The sequence below is a fragment of the Lissotriton vulgaris genome, chromosome 12, assembly GCF_964263255.1.
Source record: "Lissotriton vulgaris chromosome 12, aLisVul1.2, whole genome shotgun sequence".
NCBI lineage: Eukaryota > Metazoa > Chordata > Amphibia > Caudata > Salamandridae > Lissotriton > Lissotriton vulgaris.
In genome coordinates, this window is record NC_141700.1 from 713,868,316 (window position 1) to 713,892,995 (window position 24,680).

Sequence of the window (24,680 nt, forward strand, 5' to 3'; positions counted from 1 at the left end):
CTCCCTCTCTGACCATGGCATTATCATGGTTGCCAACACCGATGAGTATTCAAACCTTCAAACCACACCCAGAACTATGTAGCAGCCGCAAAGATAGCCATGCTTTAAGATCCACTTCATGGAGCCTCTGTACTGCATACCACAATGTCAGTGACAGTATGTGTGATTTGTGGATGTATAAAACCTTGACTGTTTGAAAGGTCCCAAGATAATGGCGTTCAAGTGTGTTGCTCCCAAACCACCTTTCTGTAATACTGCAGTTTTAAGAATTAAGCCAGATTTCAGGTTGCCTTTGCCCCCCTCACCTCCAGCAGCTTTGAAGCACTGTGCATTTCATAACCACAGCCCCATTTGACCACTGGAACTAGGAATCTTGGTGCTTGGGCACCGCTAATCATCTGTATCCACCCTCCCTCCACACCCCTTCAATGAGACTATCTCTCAACTCCTCTCTTCATGGCCAGCAACTGGTGTGCCACAGTGGACTTGACATTGTTTGGGTGGGAGGCCAGTGTTCAGTGAGTAATATGGAAGTTAAAAATAAGGGAGAAAGTGCACCATGAATTTGCAGTGAAAACTATGGTGAGCAGGCAGCTTTTCACGAGCAAGCCGCCCTTGGATCCAGCACGACTGCGCTCTGTCCTGTCTCACCACCCTCTGCAGGTACATGTGTGAACGCCATCAGATGAGGGCTGTAAGAACAACCCAATAAACATGGTACATTTTCGTCAATAGTGTTCTGGCCACATGCATTGCCTTGAGTGGAGAGCTCAGATAGTTGCTTTAAGAGATGGACTTACTTCTTGAGAATCCTGTTAACCCAATTTCATCTCATGTTTCCTCCTTTGTATGTTTTATTTTTTATGTGTAGTATTAATGTATAATACTAGTATAATATTAAAGTTCCCTAGCAACTCGATTAATCTTTTGGGAGACTTATTTAATAGCTTCACAGTCCACTGCAGAGGGTTTAGCAGTTGTTAATGCCATGAATCCCAGAGTAGGCTTGAGACACAGGTGAAGTACTATGAGGGACAGGGCCTTTAACAATGGGTAAAGCGTAAGGGCTATAAGACTCTTGGAGCATTCTACCCTGAATGGATGGAATGGTCTAATAATGATCAGGGAGTAACAGAAAAACCTTGGAATGATCGAGCAAAAGCAATTATTGTCTTTGAGCTACTCCATTGCCTTCAATATAGCATTCAACACTCCGATGTTAATAACAACAAAAAAAAGAGAAATCAAAAAAAGAAAGACACCTGTGCTCTACAGTGAATCTGATAAAAAAAAACACTAGCTTGCCAGGCAAAGAAGACAAAGAAAAGCAAGCTCATTATTTTAATCAAGGATAAAATAACATTGTTTGAAGATCAGAACTGGAAATAGAAGACCTCATAAAAACAGGTAAAGAATTTGCAACTTTAATGCTGCTGTACTCAAAGTTGCATGTTGCACAATTGAAGTTCCAGAAGAAAAAGTCAGTGAATGTGGATACCTAACCATAAATAATAAATAGTTGCAATATTGTCCCATTTTTTCATTCCAATGCATTTTGGGTTTGTTAGACCTGTCTGCATCTGGGGATACTCTAACCAACATTATTTATTTTTGTCCCCCTTAGCCTCCCAGAGTTTCTGTTTTTATTGCTTATATATGTCCACCAGGATTTTTCAGTGCTGTCAGGGGGCTAGGTGTTCCTTGGCTATGACGCCATTTTTCCCTCATAACCTGTGAGGCCTAGTCAAGCCCTTGAAAATCTAGGGACATTCAGAAACCTAAAATGGTGTCCACCAACTGCCATAACGGACACTACTGGAGAACAGGCCATAGGCTAACATAAGGAACTTTCTAGAAGCATCCAGTGACCCTGTCCTGAGGCGGAAGCCGGGAGCTGGAGGTACGAATCAAACCTAGTCTGCATCTGCTTTTAACCTGTGTGGTGTCACTTTATTATTTGTATCACCGCTTTTAATCTACCAGGCACGTTCTAAAAATCATCTATTTGTACTTTACAGCGCTGTTGACGCTGTCGCGCTACCATTACCAAAGCGGCCGCCATTGCACCTGGCGCGCTCGCCGACCACGCCCACTAGAGGCCACGCCCCCTTTTCATCTTATATAAACGCTGACCTCTCAGCGCAACGTTCTCATCCCTGACCCAGTCCTGAGGCGGAAGCCGGGAGCTGGAGGTACGAATCAAACCTAGTCTGCATCTGCTTTTAACCTGTGTGGTGTCACTTTATTATTTGTATCACCGCTTTTAATCTACCAGGCACGTTCTAAAAATCATCTATTTGTACTTTACAGCGCTGTTGACGCTGTCGCGCTACCATTACCAAAGCGGCCGCCATTGCACCTGGCGCGCTCGCCGACCACGCCCACTAGAGGCCACGCCCCCTTTTCATCTTATATAAACGCTGACCTCTCAGCGCAACGTTCTCATCCCTGACCCAGTCCTGAGGCGGAAGCCGGGAGCTGGAGGTACGAATCAAACCTAGTCTGCATCTGCTTTTAACCTGTGTGGTGTCACTTTATTATTTGTATCACCGCTTTTAATCTACCAGGCACGTTCTAAAAATCATCTATTTGTACTTTACAGCGCTGTTGACGCTGTCGCGCTACCATTACCAAAGCGGCCGCCATTGCACCTGGCGCGCTCGCCGACCTCGCCCACTAGAGGCCACGCCCCCTTTTCATCTTATATAAACGCTGACCTCTCAGCGCAACGTTCTCATCCCTGACCCAGTCCTGAGGCGGAAGCCGGGAGCTGGAGGTACGAATCAAACCTAGTCTGCATCTGCTTTTAACCTGTGTGGTGTCACTTTATTATTTGTATCACCGCTTTTAATCTACCAGGCACGTTCTAAAAATCATCTATTTGTACTTAACAGCGCTGTTGACGCTGTCGCGCTACCATTACCAAAGCGGCCGCCATTGCACCTGGCGCGCTCGCCGACCACGCCCACTAGAGGCCACGCCCCCTTTTCATCTTATATAAACGCTGACCTCTCAGCGCAACGTTCTCATCCCTGACCCAGTCCGGAGGCGGAAGCCGGGAGCTGGAGGTACGAATCAAACCTAGTCTGCATCTGCTTTTAACCTGTGTGGTGTCACTTTATTATTTGTATCACCGCTTTTAATCTACCAGGCACGTTCTAAAAATCATCTATTTGTACTTTACAGCGCTGTTGACGCTGTCGCGCTACCATTACCAAAGCGGCCGCCATTGCACCTGGCGCGCTCGCCGACCACGCCCACTAGAGGCCACGCCCCCTTTTCATCTTATATAAACGCTGACCTCTCAGCGCAACGTTCTCATCCCTGACCCAGTCCTGAGGCGGAAGCCGGGAGCTGGAGGTACGAATCAAACCTAGTCTGCATCTGCTTTTAACCTGTGTGGTGTCACTTTATTATTTGTATCACCGCTTTTAATCTACCAGGCACGTTCTAAAAATCATCTATTTGTACTTTACAGCGCTGTTGACGCTGTCGCGCTACCATTACCAAAGCGGCCGCCATTGCACCTGGCGCGCTCGCCGACCACGCCCACTAGAGGCCACGCCCCCTTTTCATCTTATATAAACGCTGACCTCTCAGCGCAACGTTCTCATCCCTGACCCAGTCCTGAGGCGGAAGCCGGGAGCTGGAGGTACGAATCAAACCTAGTCTGCATCTGCTTTTAACCTGTGTGGTGTCACTTTATTATTTGTATCACCGCTTTTAATCTACCAGGCACGTTCTAAAAATCATCTATTTGTACTTTACAGCGCTGTTGACGCTGTCGCGCTACCATTACCAAAGCGGCCGCCATTGCACCTGGCGCGCTCGCCGACCACGCCCACTAGAGGCCACGCCCCCTTTTCATCTTATATAAACGCTGACCTCTCAGCGCAACGTTCTCATCCCTGACCCAGTCCTGAGGCGGAAGCCGGGAGCTGGAGGTACGAATCAAACCTAGTCTGCATCTGCTTTTAACCTGTGTGGTGTCACTTTATTATTTGTATCACCGCCTTTAATCTACCAGGCACGTTCTAAAAATCATCTATTTGTACTTTACAGCGCTGTTGACGCTGTCGCGCTACCATTACCAAAGCGGCCGCCATTGCACCTGGCGCGCTCGCCGACCACGCCCACTAGAGGCCACGCCCCCTTTTCATCTTATATAAACGCTGACCTCTCAGCGCAACGTTCTCATCCCTGACCCAGTCCGGAGGCGGAAGCCGGGAGCTGGAGGTACGAATCAAACCTAGTCTGCATCTGCTTTTAACCTGTGTGGTGTCACTTTATTATTTGTATCACCGCTTTTAATCTACCAGGCACGTTCTAAAAATCATCTATTTGTACTTTACAGCGCTGTTGACGCTGTCGCGCTACCATTACCAAAGCGGCCGCCATTGCACCTGGCGCGCTCGCCGACCACGCCCACTAGAGGCCACGCCCCCTTTTCATCTTATATAAACGCTGACCTCTCAGCGCAACGTTCTCATCCCTGACCCAGTCCGGAGGCGGAAGCCGGGAGCTGGAGGTACGAATCAAACCTAGTCTGCATCTGCTTTTAACCTGTGTGGTGTCACTTTATTATTTGTATCACCGCTTTTAATCTACCAGGCACGTTCTAAAAATCATCTATTTGTACTTTACAGCGCTGTTGACGCTGTCGCGCTACCATTACCAAAGCGGCCGCCATTGCACCTGGCGCGCTCGCCGACCACGTCCACTAGAGGCCACGCCTACTCCCCCTAGAAATGTGCCTGCATAGGAAGCGCAGCGGACGAGCGCAGCGGGAGCGCCGTTTGCGCGCCGAAGGCGCGCTTAAGGCAAGCCCGTCTGCGCCCGTCCGCGCTAAGACCGCGCCAGGCGCCAGACCCCCTGCCCAAATTCCTTCAATCCTTAGGTACGCCTCTAGCGACCTCCACCGACTCCGAGGTAAGCCCGACTGCCCCTGCAAATTTGATCTATCTACGGTACTTGTTTCCTCCAATTGCTCGAATTGCCACTGGACCCTCAACCTAGAAGCAGAACGGTCAACCCCCCCCAATATCTCACGACCTTTCTTTACAGGGGCCTTAATAAATGCCAGGTCAATGTGTAAACACAGCCAAGACATCCATGATCTCATCATTGACCACGACCTGGACTGCCTAATGATCACCGAGACCTGGCTCACTGAAGACAGCAACCCTGACATCGCCACCGCCCTCCCCCCGGGCTTCGCCTTCCATAGACAAGATAGACAGAAGGGTAGAGGAGGTGGGGTCGCAGTTATTGTCAGGAACACCTTTAACTGTCACACCTTCAGCCTCGATCCCCTCACCGACGCAGAAGGCTTAGGATTCTGCATAAACCTTAGCAAAACGCTCTCCTTTACCGGTGGCCTCATCTATCGTCCACCTGGAAATGCCACTAAATTCCTAGACTCGCTAGACGACGCTCTTGGTAGTTTCCTCCTTCGCTATCCACACTTTACCCTCCTTGGAGACTTCAATATACATCTCGAATCCATAGCAGACCCGCACTCCAGAAATTTTCTACAGTCGTTGGACGTCTTTAACCTTCAACAAAGCGTCAAGCTTCCCACACACTCCCTAGGTCACACCTTGGACGGTATCTGTTCTAACCTCCCGTCCCTCTCCTCCCTATCCCCTATACCTCAAATCTGGACTGATCATTGTCTAATCCCCTTTCATATTTCTAGCGGCGTTATCCCTACTGGCAATAAACGTTTACGCCAGCCCGCCCGTTCCATCAACTGGAATACTGTCCAGAAAAACCTCACTCTTCACCCCCTTTCCCCATCTAATGCCCCTTCTCCCTCGGGCGATATAGATAGAGACGCTATAGGTCTCAACAACTGGCTCACTCACGAATTTTCGACTCGCTGCCCTCCCCACAAACGGGACAAGGCCACGAAAACAGTTAAACTCATGGCCCCTTGGTAAACGCCGGACCTAACCGCCGCCCATCTTCTTTGCAGAAAAGCTGAGAGGAGATGGCGTAGTACCTACGAAAACAGCGATCGCAGGAACTACATCCTACAGAGGAAAACCTACCTTGCATCCATCAAAACAGCAAAAAAAATCTACTACGTTAATGCTATTAATAATGCTAGCCAAAGGCAAAAAACCCTTTTTTCTATAGTTAAATCCTTTACCAAACCCAAAGCTCTTCAACCGGAAATCCCCCCATCCCAAGAATTCTGTGACAAAATTTCGGACTACTTTGATGACAAAATCACTCTCATCCACAAAAATTTCCCTCCTCCACCCCCAGTTCCCTTACCATGGGACCCGGACCATTTCAACCAGCCTACAAATAGTTTCAAAAGCTTTACTCCGGTCACCTTGTCCCAGACCAGAGACGCGATCCTTGCTTGCAAATCTGGCTCTCCCTCTGACCCCTGTCCACCTAGGATTCTCCACCTCATCATCGACGAAATTAACCCTTCCATCAACACCATAATCAATCAATCTCTCTCATCCGGTTCAGTACCATGCTCTTGGAAACAAGGGGTGGTCAAGCCGCTCTTGAAAAAGTCGAATAAACCCCCCTCCGACCTGACCAACCTTCGTCCGATCACCCTCCTACCTGCACTAGGTAAAATAACGGAACAGTTGGTCCACAAGGAGCTCAAGACCTTTCTGGACTCAAATAATTTACTTCACCCCCAACAATCCGGTTTCCGGCCGAAACATTCCACTGAGACGGCCCTGATCGAGCTGACCGACACAATCAAAACCCTTCAAGATCAAAGGAAGAAGGCTATCTTGATCCTTCTCGACCTCACGGCAGCTTTCGACACTATTTCCCATTCTATCCTGATCAGGAGACTCTCAGACATCGGCATTTCCAACTCTGCCCTATCTTGGATCAGTTCTTTCCTCGGTGACAGGTTCCAGACCGTCTCACTTGGCCCCTATCAATCCAAGGAGAAAAAGGTGTTCTGCGGCGTCCCCCGAGGTTCCATCCTAAGTCCCCTCCTCTTCAATATCTATCTCATCCCTCTCCTTACCCTCATAGAATCGTTCGGCATAACTGTCACTTCTTATGCCGACGATACTCAGCTGATCATCCCCCTTGATGAAAATACCAACACGGCTGAGCTCAACCTGAAACACTGTCTTACAGCAGTCTTCCAATGGATGGACACCAATCACTTGCGCTGCAACTCGAACAAAACCGAGATTCTTCCCATTGGAAAAAATGCATCCTTCTGCCCTGCCCTGTGGTGGCCGGACAACTCTGCCGCCCCTCCCCAAACCGTCTCATCAGCTAGGAACCTCGGTGTCCTCTTCGACTCCGAGCTATCCTTCGACCTCCACGCTTCGAATACGGCAGGTAAATGCTTCGGCATAATAAAGTCATTAAGGAAATTCTTTGACTTCCTCCCGCTCGAAGCGAGAAAAACGGTAGCGGTAGCCCTCATTCTGTCCCGAGTTGACTACTGCAACGGACTCATGGCAGGGACCAAAAAATCGACCCTCGCCAAATTGCAAAGTGTCTTGCACACTGCCGCCCGGCTTGTCCTGAAACTTCCACGAAAATCCTCCATCTCCGCAGCCCTTAAGTCCCTGCACTGGCTCCCCCTACACAAGAGAATCCTCTTTAAAATTCTCATTGTAGCCTTTCGAGCCTTCAACAAAACCGGCCCTTCCTACTTAACCAAACGTTTCCCCCATTACACTCCGTGCCGATCCCTAAGATCTGCACAAGACAACCTCATGACCTTGTCTAAATTCAATCTGAAATCCAAAGGCGGCAAAACTTTAAGCAACTTAGCCATAAAAGCCTGGAATAGTATGCCAAGGCATCTCAGGCATCAAACATCTGAGAAACCATTCCGGAAGCTGCTCAAAACTTGGATCTTCACGCTCCCTGACGATTGGTCCAAAGCTGCCATTTAGCCTCCCCCATCCCCTCTATGATTGGAATCAGGACCTATAGCGCCATGATACTCCTTCCGGAGCGACCGCTTGCGCTTTATAAATACCACTCCAAATTCCAAATTCCAAATTCTGCAGGTCTCAGGCCACCCTATAAAAGGCCAGTGACCAGCAGCCATTTTGTAGTAGTCTCAGGAGTGACCAGTGAGGAGAGAGGCGACTTGTGAAGGAGGATTGCGCACCAGAGGTGACCAGATCGACCTGTGGGCCGGCGGTCGCGTTATTGGGAAGTTCCCCCTTTCAATCTGACCAAACCCCACTGTCACGTCATCCATAAAGCGTGATCAGAGACTTTATGACCGGATGGTGAACCGGGTCGTGGCGTGTGAAGACCCCTATTAACTGCAGCCAAGCGACCCCTGTGAGTGACCTGCGCTACTGGCCTGAAGGCTGTGGGTAACTCAGGGCTCTGCCGATTGCCTGAGGTTTAAGGATCAACCCTGTCACAACCTACGCGTCAGCTTTGCAGCTTGTGGTGACCAGTGGTGAAATCAGCAGGAGTTCCTACCTGTGGAGAGCGCTAGCTGTCTGCCTGTTTCAAGCGCGAAGGGAGTGCCCAGCTGTTCTGCGTGTCGGCGGAGGGAGGCGGCGTTGGAGGAGAGGCGGAGTCCGGAAGCCGTGAGGAAACCAGCGGCGTCACTGGAGGCGCGCCCGAAGACCAACCCCGCCGGTCGGAAGAGGCGGAGCCCAAGAGGGGAAGTGCCGGACGCCTCACAGCGGAGAAGCGAAAGCGCCGTCCACCTCAGCGGCGGAACCGCGAAAGCACCAACCGACTCGCCGGTGAGGCCGCGGAGATCCAGGCGGCCCCACGCTCGTCAGTCCCCGCCTACGAAGCACCCACCGGCGGCGCCGAAGGCTAGAACTGAAACAAGCAACTCCAGCCGTAAATAAAGTAAGCCGGGAAGGGGGGAAACGGGAGGCGGCTGTGCCGAAAGAGAGCAACACGCTGAGGCAACATTTGCGAAGTGCCGTTTCCTCATAGATATTCCACGAAAAACTGTGACTGAGTACTCCCTGACTGTGGGCAAGAGTTAATGAAGGGAGGGAGCGTGAAGGGGAACGTAACGCTGGGTTCAGGGGTTTGTACCAGACGTGTAGGAGTTGGGCTAGAGAGCGCCAGCAATATTTAGAGCTTTGACAAAGACCCCTGCGGGCAGTGAATTACCTAGAGGCAGTTCCTCTACCAGAGTGGTGTAGCTTGTATAAACTAAAGGGAACCATATTAATTTACTTTGTTTTCCTTGTAGTCCAATAACTGGCTGTGGGCTCTGAGAACAGCGCTACTAGGGGTGAAAGTCTGACAGGCTGAGCTGGGCTCTGAATATGGATGGGTAAGGTACACGCCAAGGTTGTGTAAAGTGGCAACTTAAGCCTGAAATGTGCGTTTTCCCATCTGTAAGCATAATTTGAAGAAACATTTTGTGAAAATTGACAGTAACCTATCTCAAATGTGATGTACCTATGATCCTTATGTACTGACTGGGAAAAGTATTGAATGTGATTTGAGATCTATGAGAACTGTGTAAATTAAATTGTGTACTGCTTCTATTTAAAACAAGAACAAGAGAGAATATTATTTTTATAAAAGGTACTGGTATTTTCCTAAGATTGGTGTTGTGTCTTTTATTTTAGTGGTTAATCACTGGGTTACTGTGAGTGGGACTTGTAAGCACTTAACCAACGCCTTGAGTTTAGCTGTATCCTCTACTGTGCCAGGCTACCCTATGTAGTCTAGGATATCCTAGGTCTAACATAATTGGTGTTTCAGCGGTGGGATTACGGATTTGTGCTTACACTCACTTAGGAGTAACGCAGTGCCTACCACAGGACCCCACCTGGAGTTTTCTCCCTGCGGCTCTCCTAATCTAAATTTTGCTTTTTCTAAATTAACTACTGGTGGTGGGTGGAGGTTGACCCCAGGTCTCCTGTGTAAAAGTTTATACTCTAAATAGAAATGGAGATAAATGTGGAAGAGCTGGAAAATTATACCGTGACCCAACTAAAGGAATGGTGTCAGCAGCAGGGGGTGTTTTTTAAGAAAGGCGCCAGGAAAGTTGAGCTGCTGACCAGTATCCGGGCATGGGTGGAGGCTCATTCCGGGGAGGAAATAGATCCTGAGGGAAGTGACAGGGACACTGTCCTGGAGACCGCAACACTGTACCAGGCGGGAGGGGGGAACCTTTTAACAGGTCCTAGGACACCTTCCAGAGTGGGCAGTAGTGTCTCGGAGAGGGGATTGACCGACGCTGAGTTAGAGGATAGGAGGGAGGAGAGGAGGATGAGAATAGAACTAGCCAGGATGGACATGGAAAGGGAGGACAAGAGGTTGGCGCATGAGCGGACCATCAAAGAGATGGATTTACAAGCCCTAAACCTAAGAACCCCCAAATCAGAGAATGGTGGCAGCGATACCCAGACCAACATCAGAGAACCCAGACCTTACCTACCAAAAGATATTATGGCATGCTATGTACCCAGTGATGACATTGCAAAATGGCTAGCCGCCTACGAGGTCTCACTGAGGGCCCATGGGATCTTGGAAGCCCACTGGGGGGGTGGGTTATATAAATACATGCCCCCCACTGGCAGAGATACCTTGTTGGCCCTAGATCAAAGTGAACAGACCTACTACCCGGCTATGAAGTCAGCGCTGTTAAGAAAGTTTGGGTTGACCCCTGAGAAGTATAGGCAAAAGTTCCGGGGCAGCCACAAACTAGGCACGCAGAACTGGGTAGACTTTTTGGATTACTCCAGGAAGGCCCTGGAGGGTTGGGTGAGAGGCAGCGAGGTAGGGGACTATGAGGGTCTATATGACCTCATACTCAAGGAACACCTACTCGAGAAATGTCTTCCCGAACTACGACAGCATCTGGTGGACAGCAAGCTGACCAGCCCCAGGAAGCTTGCTGAGGAGGCGGACATCTGGGTTAGTACCCGGGTGTCAACTAAGGGGACTGGAGGGGATTCCCAGAAGCGTGGACAGGGCGCCCCCCAGAAGAAAGAGGGAGGGGAAAATAAGAGGGAGTTCTCAAAAGGGCCACAAAATACTTCGCAAGGAAGGGGCAGAGGATTCATCCCTAAGAGTAACCCTCCTCGCAACCCTACCCCTGGCCAAAGCCAGCAGCCAAGGGTTGTTCATTGTTTTGAGTGTGGTGGTGTGGGACACTATAAGGGAGATGTGAGATGCCCAAAAAGACCACCCCCTCCCACTGGAGGAAAAGCCCCGGGAATAACTAGTGTAGTGCTCGGGGAGGAGATGCCTTTGGGTAACGGAGGCGAGCGGGCGGGTGTCACTTTAGTGTCCCTGGGAGATAAGGAGATGGTTCCAAAGACCCAACTGCCCTCTAATACTACTAAGTATGAGCAGTGGGTCACCATCAACGGCCGTAGAGGGGAGGCTCTGAGAGACACAGGAGCCAGCATGACTATGGTAAGGAGTCAGCTGGTGTCTCCAGAGCAGGTCATCCCAGATGTACTCCATCCCGCCGTAATGGCTGACGGCAGATTGGGCCACTACCCTGTGGCCGAGGTTCCCTTTGAGTGGGGAGGGGTTGCAGGTCCACTTCGAGTTGCCGTAAGCCCTGCCGTGCCTGTTGACTGCCTGTTAGGGAATGATATGGAGCACAATGCTTGGAGGAAGGTGGAGTACCAGGCTCACTCTGAGATGCTGGGACCCCCTGACTGGACTTGTGTCAGCACAAGGTCCACGACTGCCCGAAGGGGGAGTTCACTTACGCTGGAGCCTGGAACAATGGCCCAGCCGGCTGCCAGAGAGGAGAAGGACAGGAGGCCGGAGGACCCTGCCTCGACATCTCCACCTCGTGAGACAGACGGGCCACCTGCGGAGGTGGATCTGGAGTCCACAGGGGAGAATGTTGCTTCCCTGGAGAACCTACCCATCCCTACTGAATGGCATGTGGAGGGAGGTCCTTCCCGGGAAGAGTTCTGCAAAGCTCAGAAGGAGTGTCCTACTCTCGAGGGGCTGCGGCAACAGGCCAAAGCCCAGGCAGCAGGGAACATTGTAGGGAGCTACCAGATTTACTGGGAGGATGGACTCCTCTACAGTGAGCCCAAGGCACCTGGACATGGTTCATCCAGGGCCTTGGTGGTCCCTCAATGCTTTAGAGCCTTTCTGTTGGAACTGGCTCATGAGATACCATTGGCAGGACACCTAGGACAGGACAAGACCTTTGCCCGGCTTGTCCCCCACTTCTACTGGCCTCGAATGAAAATGGCGTCTGATACATATTGTCGGACGTGCGTGTCTTGCCAAGCCAGTGGGAAAACAGGGGTGAAGCTGAAAGCTCCCCTGGAACCACTACCTGTCATTAGCACCCCCTTTGAGAGGGTGGGCATCGACATTGTAGGGCCATTGGATCCACCAACTTCAGCTGGTCACCGGTTCATACTGGTTTTAGTGGATCATGCCACACGGTACCCAGAGGCAATACCTCTGAGGACCATCACTGCACCTGCAGTGGCAAGGGCCCTGATGGGGATCTTCACCCGAGTGGGTTTCCCCAAGGAGGTTGTGTCAGACAGGGGGACTAACTTCCTTTCAGCATACATGCGGGCTATGTGGAAGGAGTGCGGCGTTACCTATCGGTTTACCTCTCCTTATCACCCACAAACCAATGGTCTTGTGGAAAGGTTTAACAAAACCTTGAAAGGTATGATACGGAGTCTACCTGAGAGCCTGCGGAGGAAATGGGACGTCCTCCTACCCTGTCTCTTGTTTTCCTACAGGGAAGTGCCACAGAAGGGAGTGGGCTTCAGCCCCTTCGAACTTTTGTACGGGCACCCTGTACGGGGACCTCTCAGCCTGGTGAAAGACGGATGGGAACAGACTCCCAGGAAGCTTCCCCAGGACGTGGTGAGCTACATGCTGGCCTTCCGGAGCCAAATGGCTAAGTTGTGGAAGCAAGCTTCAGACAACTTGGAGGCCAGCCAGGCAGTGATGAAGGAGTGGTATGACCACAACGCTCACCCAGTGGAACTGGAGCCTGGACAGAAAGTGTGGGTAATGGAACCTGGAGAGCTAAATGCCCTCCAGGACCGTTGGACAGGCCCCTTTGAGGTTTTGGAGAAAAAGGGTAAGTCCACCTACCTGGTGGATCTTAAGACCCCGAGGCAGCCCCACAGGGTGCTGCATGCCAATCGCCTCAAGCCACATCATGAGAGGCCCGAGGTTGTCTTACTGATGGTGACCGATGGAGCAGAAGAGGAGGAAAGCGAACCTCTCCCTGATCTTCTCTCGTCCCAAGAAAAGGATGGGTCGGTGGAGGGAGTAATTCTCTCGCCATCCCTGACTCCTGAACAGCAGAGTGATTGCCGCCAGATCCTGGAGCAATTTTCTTCTCTGTTCTCCCTTGTCCCGGGTAGGACCCACCTGTGTACCCATGACGTGGACACGGGAGACAGCCCACCTGTGAAGTCTAAAATCTACCGGCTGTCGGACAAGGTGAAGGCTAGCATCAAAAGTGAAGTCGCCAAGATGCTAGAGCTAGGAGTGATTGAACCTTCTGGTAGCCCTTGGTCTAGCCCGGTGGTTTTGGTACCAAAAGCTGCCCCACCAGGCACCACACCTGAATTGAGATTCTGTGTGGACTACCGAGGCTTAAATTCAGTAACTAAGACTGATGCACATCCCATCCCACGGGCGGATGAGCTTATCGACCGGCTGGGCGCTGCCCAATACTTAAGTACCTTTGACCTAACTTCAGGGTACTGGCAGATTTCCCTTACCGAGGGGGCGAAGGAAAGGTCAGCCTTCTCTACACCTCAGGGACACTACCAATTTCGTGTGATGCCCTTTGGGCTCAAGAACGCCCCTGCCACTTTTCAGCGGCTGGTGAACAGGGTCCTTTCTAGAATGGAAGCTTTTTCTGCTGCTTACCTGGACGACATTGCTGTCTTCAGTAGCAGCTGGGAGGACCATTTGCAGCACCTGCAAGCTGTTCTTCATGCCCTGCAACAGGCTGGCTTGACAATCAAGGCCAGCAAGTGTCAGATCGGACAGGGGTCGGTGGTGTACCTAGGTCACTTGGTGGGCAGAGGGACGGTGCAGCCCCTCCAGGCAAAGATTGAGGCTATCATCGCCTGGGAGCCCCCCAAGACTCAAACTGAGGTCCGAGCCTTCCTGGGCCTCACTGGATACTACCGTCGCTTCGTGAAGGGGTATGGCACCATTGTGGCACCCCTCACTGAACTTACTTCCAAGAAACAACCCCGACGGGTAGTCTGGACGGAGGCTTGCCAGCGAGCCTTCATGACCTTGAAACAAGCATTGTGTTCCGCTCCCATTCTCAAGGCCCCTGATTTTGCTAGAGAATTCATTGTCCAGACAGATGCGTCAGAACATGGCATTGGGGCAGTGTTATCGCAGCTAAATGATGAGGGCTTGGATCAACCCGTGGTCTTCCTGTCTAGGAGACTACTCCCCAGGGAAAGGAGATGGAGTACAATTGAGAGAGAAGCCTTTGCGGTGGTTTGGGCTCTGAAGAAGCTGCGGCCATACTTGTTTGGCTCGCACTTCCTGGTTCAGACTGACCACCGCCCCCTTCGTTGGCTGATGCAAATGCAGGGGGAGAATCCCAAGTTGCTAAGGTGGTCCATCTCCCTACAGGGAATGGACTTTAGGGTGGAACACCGGCCTGGATCGGACCATGCCAATGCAGACGGTCTATCCAGGTATTTCCGCCTTAGTGATGAGAACTCCCAAGGGATTGGGTAGATCTCCCCACTTTCAGCTGGGGGGGACGCGTGTTAGACCTGTCTGCATCTGGGGATACTCTAACCAACATTATTTATTTTTGTCCCCCTTAGCCTCCCAGAGTTTCTGTTTTTATTTTTTATATATGTCCACCAGGATTTTTCAGTGCTGTCAGGGGGCTAGGTGTTCCTTGGCTATGACGCCATTTTTCCCTCATAACCTGTGAGGCCTAGTCAAGCCCTTGAAAATCTAGGGACATTCAGAAACCTAAAATGGTGTCCACCAACTGTCATAACGGACACTACTGGAGAACAGGCCATAGGCTAACATAAGGAACTTTCTAGAAGCATCCAGTGACTTCTGCAGGTCTCAGGCCACCCTATAAAAGGCCAGTGACCAGCAGCCATTTTGTAGTAGTCTCAGGAGTGACCAGTGAGGAGAGAGGCGACTTGTGAAGGAGGATTGCGCACCAGAGGTGACCAGATCGACCTGTGGGCCGGCGGTCGCGTTATTGGGAAGTGCCCCCTTTCAATCTGACCAAACCCCACTGTCACGTCATCCATAAAGCGTGATCAGAGACTTTATGACCGGATGGTGAACCGGGTCGTGGCGTGTGAAGACCCCTATTAACTGCAGCCAAGCGACCCCTGTGAGTGACCTGCGCTACTGGCCTGAAGGCTGTGGGTAACTCAGGGCTCTGCCGATTGCCTGAGGTTTAAGGATCAACCCTGTCACAACCTACGCGTCAGCTTTGCAGCTTGTGGTGACCAGTGGTGAAATCAGCAGGAGTTCCTACCTGTGGAGAGCGCTAGCTGTCTGCCTGTTTCAAGCGCGAAGGGAGTGCCCAGCTGTTCTGCGTGTCGGCGGAGGGAGGCGGCGTTGGAGGAGAGGCGGAGTCCGGAAGCCGTGAGGAAACCAGCGGCGTCACTGGAGGCGCGCCCGAAGACCAACCCCGCCGGTCGGAAGAGGCGGAGCCCAAGAGGGGAAGTGCCGGACGCCTCACAGCGGAGAAGCGAAAGCGCCGTCCACCTCAGCGGCGGAACCGCGAAAGCACCAACCGACTCGCCGGTGAGGCCGCGGAGATCTAGGCGGCCCCACGCTCGTCAGTCCCCGCCTACGAAGCACCCACCGGCGGCGCCGAAGGCTAGAACTGAAACAAGCAACTCCAGCCGTAAATAAAGTAAGCCGGGAAGGGGGGAAACGGGAGGCGGCTGTGCCGAAAGAGAGCAACACGCTGAGGCAACATTTGCGAAGTGCCGTTTCCTCATAGATATTCCACGAAAAACTGTGACTGAGTACTCCCTGACTGTGGGCAAGAGTTAATGAAGGGAGGGAGCGTGAAGGGGAACGTAACGCTGGGTTCAGGGGTTTGTACCAGACGTGTAGGAGTTGGGCTAGAGAGCGCCAGCAATATTTAGAGCTTTGACAAAGACCCCTGCGGGCAGTGAATTACCTAGAGGCAGTTCCTCTACCAGAGTGGTGTAGCTTGTATAAACTAAAGGGAACCATATTCATTTACTTTGTTTTCCTTGTAGTCCAATAACTGGCTGTGGGCTCTGAGAACAGCGCTACTAGGGGTGAAAGTCTGACAGGCTGAGCTGGGCTCTGAATATGGATGGGTAAGGTACACGCCAAGGTTGTGTAAAGTGGCAACTTAAGCCTGAAATGTGCGTTTTCCCATCTGTAAGCATAATTTGAAGAAACATTTTGTGAAAATTGACAGTAACCTATCTCAAATGTGATGTACCTATGATCCTTATGTACTGACTGGGAAAAGTATTGAATGTGATTTGAGATCTATGAGAACTGTGTAAATTAAATTGTGTACTGCTTCTATTTAAAACAAGAACAAGAGAGAATATTATTTTTATAAAAGGTACTGGTATTTTCCTAAGATTGGTGTTGTGTCTTTTATTTTAGTGGTTAATCACTGGGTTACTGTGAGTGGGACTTGTAAGCACTTAACCAACGCCTTGAGTTTAGCTGTATCCTCTACTGTGCCAGGCTACCCTATGTAGTCTAGGATACCCTAGGTCTAACAGGGTTATAAACCCTTCATCAAGGAAAATGTTGTTTTGCTGTGTTGTGGTAATCCATGTCTCGTAAAACGAGATGCATTGGAATGAAAAAATGGGACAATATTGCAATATGAAGAAATGAATATCCATGAAAAGTAAATAAAACGTTTACAAGGAAACGAATCATAGGTCAATGAATTTTATTCTTCAAAACTGCATTTTCTCAAAACTTTATTTGCTAAACTTGGTTGACAAAACTGAAACCTCGGTCTAGAGGTCCAGATAGTGCCCATGGAGACACAATCACATCGTGGTTTGCAGCCATTTATGTTACATTGAATGCCCCTGACCGGTGCACGTTGCCCTAGGAGAACATCAGAAATTCTTATCTTCTTCAACTCAAACCAAACTCTAGGTAGTAGCGGTACTATCCCATTTTTCACTTTAGTCTGTCACATTCAGCTACTTGGGTTCACTATTAAGCTTTCCCCTTCCACCTCCTATTTTGAGTTTCATCATCCTAGGAGTCCTAATATCGATACCCTAATAACTTACTCACTGTTTTACTTTCTTATATTTAACTTGCTTTGGTCATTTCTTCATTTGGGTGTCTGCTTCATCTTTATATGGCAGACACTCATTGTTCTACACAGAAGCCGCTGCTACCGGACGGGAGTGGTGGGGTGGAGAGGGGGATAAAACACATTTACCTGGCAATGGCTGGCCAGCCAGCAACCACTTCTCCTTCGTCCTCCTTATCTCCAGCCGGCCGCCGTCTCTTTTCCATCTTCTTCATCTCGAGACTGGCAGCAGGAAGCACATGGGCTCCCAGGCTCCCCACAGCCAATCAAAATGTTGCAATGCAGTTTTGTGATTGGTCTGAGCACCGTGGTTTGGTGCTGAGACAGGCAGTGGGACATGGGGCATGTTCTCCACCCAGGCTGTAATGCAGCCTGGTTGGAGAGCATGCACACTGCGTATGACGCTTAAGCCAGCCCACCACTTCTACCCCTGCAGTACTCTGACATCACAGAGCCCAGCTCTGCCAGCACATAAAAAATTGAGCCACTGCAGTAGGAAAAATATCATTATAATCCCACTGCCTTGTTATCATTTTATTTTTCCTTCTTGAACTGCTTGTAGGAGCCACCGCTGGTTTTACATTTCCTTTTACCACCTACCACTCCCGAATTATTCTGCTTTTCTGTCTAAAGGCTTTTGGATGACATGGTGATTCTTCTACAGCCATCCCTCCTGCATCTGTTGCTCACAACCTTGGTTACTACTGAATCAGAAATAAAAAGTCAAAGTCTAATACTCAGTGCTTAACTCGTAAAATATTAGGTGCCAGGGCGCTTGTCAAGAAGCCACTGTATATTGCTTCACCAGTTGCCAATTACAGTAGCAACGCAACTACTAACCATCACCCTCTTACAGGTGTGTCAAAGCAAACTATTTCAGTCCTCCCAAAGCTATAAGAATAGATTGGGTGGCAGGTGTGAGTCAATTTAATGTATATTAAATTTAAAAAAACTGTTTTGGTGCACATCTCTAACCTAGACACACAGTGCCACCATATGTCACACTGTTACATGTGCCGGTGCTGACAATTAAGTGTCGGTGCTGAGCACCGGAAACCACTGGTTTAAATTAAGCACTGCTATTACTCAGACTTGATTCTCTCCAACTCCCACTTTCAAGCATTGGCACCCCCACATATCAGCTATTTAGTTCTGAGGATGCTTTGCCTATTATTTTTCTTCTTTCTGTCTTACTCGTTCTCAGCTAACTGCATTCTATGTCAGGGACTTTACTCTTCATGTTTTTTCCCTAGAGCCACTTTTACAATGACTTCTTACCTCTTGCGGGCTTCAATTTATTTGCTCATCAGATCCTTAGCACGTCACTAAGACATCATTGTTCGTTCATTTATCACCCATTAACCCATTTTTGATCATCTCCTTACCTGTATTTCGGTAGGTTTGCCTATTTCGCCAGGATATCTGGATGCTACATTGCCCCCCCCCGCCTGAGATTTCATTTGAGGACCTATTACAGTCTGGGAGAAGTAGTTTTAATTCACTGTCAACCAGACACGTACAACTAATGTCAATGGTTAGAGGCGGCAGACCTGAGAGCAGAGGACGGCCCGGGACCAGGGTTCGATTCCCGGCGCGGCAGGTTTCTGGACCAGGGTCAGCGGACTCGATAATTCTCCCGCCTCGGTGCCCACTCTGATCAGCGATCACACTCGGCAACTCTGAGCATTAGCTTGCCTCATCTTCACTAACGGCCCGACCAGACCGCCGGGGATGCCTGGTCTCACCCTGGAGATACCCATTAAGGGACCATCTCTCAGGGAAGCCAGGAAGGGTTTCGCAGCGGTCGAAGCGCCTTGGGACCCTCCGGGTAAGTAGTGCGCTATATAAATGCCTATACATACATACATACATACATACAAACAAATGGAGTGAGGGGACAATTCTGCTGAAGGCTTCCAGTGCCCTCTCTAGAACTTGGCTGTTCTCAGCATCAGCCCCAAGCTGTCGTAGATGTTATCAATGCTTCTACTACGTTTTCCCATACTAACACTGGTTGATTATTTTTTTTATACATTACTTTTTCCTCCTTTTAGCTATGTGGTTGCTGTGTCACATTTGAATTTTTGTATCAATCTGTCAATTGCAAATATTCTTTTTTATTTGCAAATGGACTTTGAGCTAATCACATTTTACATACAATACTTTAATTCAAGGCATTCCATAAACATTAAGGAGGTTATAACCCATCATTCGAAGCACCAAAAAACGACCCGGGGCAAATAAATCATGTCTCACCTTTCGATGGCTGACCAGATCTTCAACCCATCATCTCTGTAGTAAAAGTTGGGCACAGACTCAACCTCACGGGATTTGAGATCATCCGTGATGCAAAAGGAAGTGTAGGTCATGGCTTGCATGTCTCTCAATATAAGCTCAGCAAGACCTGCTAGTCCAATCGCCGAGCTCTGTGAGTGAAAATTGCAGTTTCTGGTTAGGTCCCTTTTCTAGGCTACTCCTGACTCTTTTACTCCTAGATCAATGTAATCAAATTAAACATTTGGGATTAGCAGGTAGATTCATCAAAGACCCGTTTTGCGAGTCTGTAATAGCGATTCATAAGGAATCGCTATTACAGACTCGCAAAACGGGATTCATGTAGGAATCGCCAAATTAAATGCGATTCCTACACATTCCTTATTTGCGATTAGCAAATTGCTAATCGCAAATAAGGAATAACTCCCGAGTCATTCCTATGGGCCAAAAGGCCCATAGGAATGAATGGGGAGTATTCCTTATTTGTGATTAGCAATTTGCTAATCGCAAATAAGATAGCGATTTAAAGGGTGCCAGGGGTGTCCAAAGGACACCCTGTAGCACCCCTTAAATGCAAATTCAAACAGGTGTTGCGCACACACATGTCCAAAGGACATGTGTGTGTAACATGCAAAAGAAAAAAATGCACTAAAGTGCTTTTTACTCGTTTTTCGCAATTTACCACGAAGTCAGATTTCGTGGTAAATTGCGACCAAATATTGCGAATTCGCAATTTCAAATAGGGTGATGAATTGCATTTGAGGAATCTCTATTAGAGATTCCTTACATCCAATTCCTCGCAAATATGCGATTTCGCAAATAGCGATTTTTGCATTTGGGATGATGAATCCCAAATGCAAAAATCGCACTCGCAAAGGGCCAGATTCTCAGAATCTGGCCCTTTGCGAGCGCAATTTCGTTTCATGAATCGGGATGTCCTTTGCTCTGTAGCTAGTGTGTGTGCCAATGTTTTACTTATATAGCTTTGGATGTATAATATGCCACAGAGGTGTTGTTGGAGGATTCGTCCAATTGCTAATACATTCCACTGGACAGAAAATCCAGCTGCCTTTGGTTACAGAGAAATTCAGTTTGGGTTACAAATGCTGTAGCTTATTTGACCGTTTTGGGCATGACTGTCTAATATGTTCCATGGGAAGCAGTGGTACTGAGGATGTGTTCAGGTTCTTTAGTAAATAACCTTTGGAGTGGTGCCCAATGTGTTTCTGTGCTGTCTGCCAATGGTGGGTGCCACACATAGCTGTGTTGAAGCTTTTCTATATTACTCTGGGCAAATGAGATTTTGTGTCTGAAAATTAGTGTTAGCACTAGATTATTATTGTATATTGTGCCTTAGTGTACCATCATTTTAAGTAACCAATATGTTATTGTATGTAAAATGTTCTGTTCAATGTCTCAGTACGAAACATACATGGCAGTGAATGCTTCTCAGAGCACCACACTAGCCAATTATAAGACATATATATGTATCATATTTAATGACCGTACCTTCACCCTCTTTCAATGTGTGAAAGAACTCGTTCCATAAAAGATGGGCTAGGAAAAGGTATTTTCCAGTGATCGCACAGGGGTGGGTGGGTAACTCTACTCTGTCAGCGGAGTTTGCAGAGTTTTAGAACTACACAATCCATTTGGAGTGCGAAATTTGGCAAACACTCTGCACTCTCAGCAGTGGTTACCTCCTTCACATGTGATGGAGCAAGGGTTTGTACGTAAAGAAACTTGCTCAGATTCAATGCTCTCGAAGAACATGTAATATTATAACAAACATGTTCGTGGTACACTAATAATTGCATTATACTACATTTACTTCATCTAGGGGAAGCTTTTAAATGTGCTTTACTAACCAGTAATCCGAGTGTACTATAAAGGCTGCCAAAAATGCGGGAATCTTGTGCAAATGCGTCAACTGCATCTACGTAGTATGACGTCTTTCGCTTTGGTGGGAAATCTTTGCAGCTGCGCAGTAGTATTAAAGATGGCCGCTTTGAATCTCACATGTTAATGCACATGGCTATGCTTAAACTAAATCTCGCTTTTCTTACTAAACTGCTAATGCAATACCTAAAATGAATTAAGGGAATTAGAGTAGGAATAAGTGTATACAGTGCATTCATTCTAACATCTTTTTCTTTAGTTTGTATTTTGGCGTGGAGGGTGACTGAAATCTCCTGGGGGGCATTTGCTGGAGATTTCGGTACGATTACCATCTATCCCTACCTGCTGCTGATCTTCCGGGGGGCTCCTGACATCAGTCTCCCCCGCCGCCGCTGCTTTGAAACACCACGCGGCTGCCGAGCGGGGAGACTACATCCCCCAGGACACCTTGCTGGTCATCCCGCCCACTTCCGCCTACTACCGTGCCCTGAGGCGCTCAAAGAAGCGGCGAACCTTCGGCAGAGCGGGGGCATTTGCTGGAGATTCTGGTACGATTACCATCTATCCCTACCTGCTGCTGATCTTCCTGGGGGGCTCCTGACATCAGTCTCCCCCGCCGCCGCTGCTTTGAAACACCACGCCGCTGCCGAGCAGGGAGACTACATCCCCCAGGACACCTTGCTGGTCATCCCGCCCACTTCCGCCTACTACCGCGCCCTGAGGCGCTCAAAGGAGCGGCGAACCTCCCGCGTCGCAGGACGTGCGCAGGTCAAGCCCGGGTTAAGCCCGGGACAAGGGCGGGACCGTCTGTGGCCGTCCGGGGCCTGAGGAGGCTGGGCCGGGCTATCCCCCTAACATCTAATATCCAACAGACGAGTGGTGCGAGGTAACCTAGTTCGATAGAACAACCTGTGGGCAATTGGTAAAAATGGGGAAGAATGGCGCCATTATCCCAGCGGCCAATTTACACTGTATTGACACCATGCTGGAACACGCTATGCACTTGGTGAGTAGTGAAATCCAGCTGCCGAGAGAAGACTGTCTGCGGGCCCCTCTTAACCACCTTGTATTATTCATTATGACACTACAGACTTAAGTGTGGCACAGTCATTGACTCATACAGTAACTGTACACTCACCACAAATTGTAATCAGAGAGAATTCATTGGACATGGAAGGACCAAACTTCACTGGGTTAGCTGTTAAGGTCGAGCCCGACCTCAGCCAAACCGACTCTCTGACTACAATAAATGCACCCCTCTCGCCAGACCCAGAAATATGCGGGACAAAAAAGAAGAGGAAGGCATCAAAGCCACCCTGCCCCAAACCCAAACGAAAACAGCCCCGACGCTTGAACTCTCAAAGCACAACTTTAAACAAGTGGTTCAGGGGGCAATATAACCACCATAGAGCCAACCCCAGGCAGAGACCCATGTTCCAATTCTATTGATCCAATAATTGTAGTCGATGAGGACACACAATGTAATATCACGCAGGCGAAGTCTACACAAACTGGCTTCTCAGACTTTACACTTGGGGGCACTGCAATTGATATCATTGTAGATACAGTGTACAATCGCATTAAAGGGCTAGTGGACTCAAGCTTTGATAAATTGTGGAAACGTTTAGATCGCTTGGATAGCCTAACTCTTAAAGCTACATTGCCCCATAGGGAAAGCAGCGATACAATCAACCATGTAGTCATGCAGGAAAATCCCCTGCCAGGAACATCACCACTCCCACCTGTACCCCCAGCCCCCCTAATTGAAAAATCTGTGCTAACCACTACTAACCATAATAAATCTACATGCCCTGACACACCCCAAATTGTTACTCCAAATGTTGTACATATTAATGTGACAGCTAACACTAGTACTGTTGTGGCCGGCCATGAGGGGCAAGCCGAACCAAATAAGGACATCTTGAATTTGCCACCTGCTTCCTGTCCATACGTGTTAGTTCTTGCAGGGGTTCCCCCATTGGAGAAAAATACACCGGAGTCATGGGTACAATTAAGAAATAAATGTGTGGACTGGATGGTTAAACATAAAAGGTATAGGAGGTCCGATATGCATGAAATTTTAATGGTTCGCAGGGTGGGATGGGTGGGACCTACAACAAAAACTAATAAAAGGGATTGTATCGTTATCAACTTTTCACAACCAAGGACTGTTCGATCCATACTTGCAGTTAAGGAAACTAACAGTCTCCTTTCAACCAATATTTGTGCCTTACCCCTTGGGTCTTTTTATAAACATCCATCGACACCGCACCCACTCTCCAGTCCCTTTCTTCAGTGCGCAAATCAATATTCAGCTATCTCTGACTTAGATACTCTCGATTGACCCTCACACATAACTCCCGTTAATAGCCTGGTGGTGTGTAGGGACATTGATGAGATTGTCTGTGATAGCCCTAGTGTGCCTCACTCTCACCAAATCAATAGTTCTGATTCAACACTTATCAATATGGGTCAGCATTGCCTCAGGTGGCAGAGTTAAATTAATCCCTACCGGGAATACTAACTTTCAAGTCTTAATATACACACGGGGTGCTTCAATTTGTTTTATTAATTTTTATAATAATGTTTTTTTAACCACACCCAATCCGAAGTTTGTAGAACTTTTTAATTTTATACAGGATCAAGACAACTTATTGGGAAAGTATAAATTGGCGGGGATCTGTCTAGTGGGCGATTTCAACGCCAAGATAGGAAAAGGTCTTAATGGGAACTCTCCCCAGCTAATTATACACAACCCATGCAAGAGAGGACATGAGTTATTAGATCATTTAGTAAATTCAAGTCTTTTAAACGTGATGGATGTCGCCCCTATCAACATCACCGATAATCCACTGCCCACGTATAAAGGCTTAGGATGAGCCTCCATCATTGACTATGTCTTTATATCCCCCTCCTTACAGGACTATCTTCTTGGGGCAGAGGTAAAGCCATCCACCTTTGGAGATCATAACCCCATAATCGTCCTGTTAAAGGTTGCACGGCGCTCCGATTTTAGGAAAGAACTGGGAGCAGGCAATTTACATCTCTCGACCGACACCTTGAGAGTTAAATGGAGAGGCCTGGATTATAGGGAGATCTTTACGAGGATGGTAAAAACATATCCCTCTCTATGTGAGACGATTATGATATATGCCTTCACTGAATTATGTGCGGGCATTAAAAATTTGATCTCCAGACCAGTGGGCGCACACAAATTTGATCCTAAATGGTTTGACAACATCTGTTCCAGAGC

The 24,680-nt window shown here is 48.8% G+C and overlaps 1 protein-coding gene across 3 annotated transcripts in view; it reads right to left on the reverse strand.

Moving 5' to 3' along the window:
• LOC147678093 (hydroperoxide isomerase ALOXE3-like) overlaps nucleotides 1-24,680 on the reverse strand; it is a 227,913-nt gene that overhangs the window by 25,536 nt on the left and 177,697 nt on the right. For all 3 annotated transcript variants that reach the window (XM_086946569.1, XM_086946568.1, XM_086946567.1), the window contains one exon: nucleotides 19,511-19,680. In XM_086946569.1, the coding sequence (XP_086802695.1) occupies nucleotides 19,511-19,680 (170 nt within the window). The remainder of the gene's footprint in view (nucleotides 1-19,510; nucleotides 19,681-24,680) is intronic.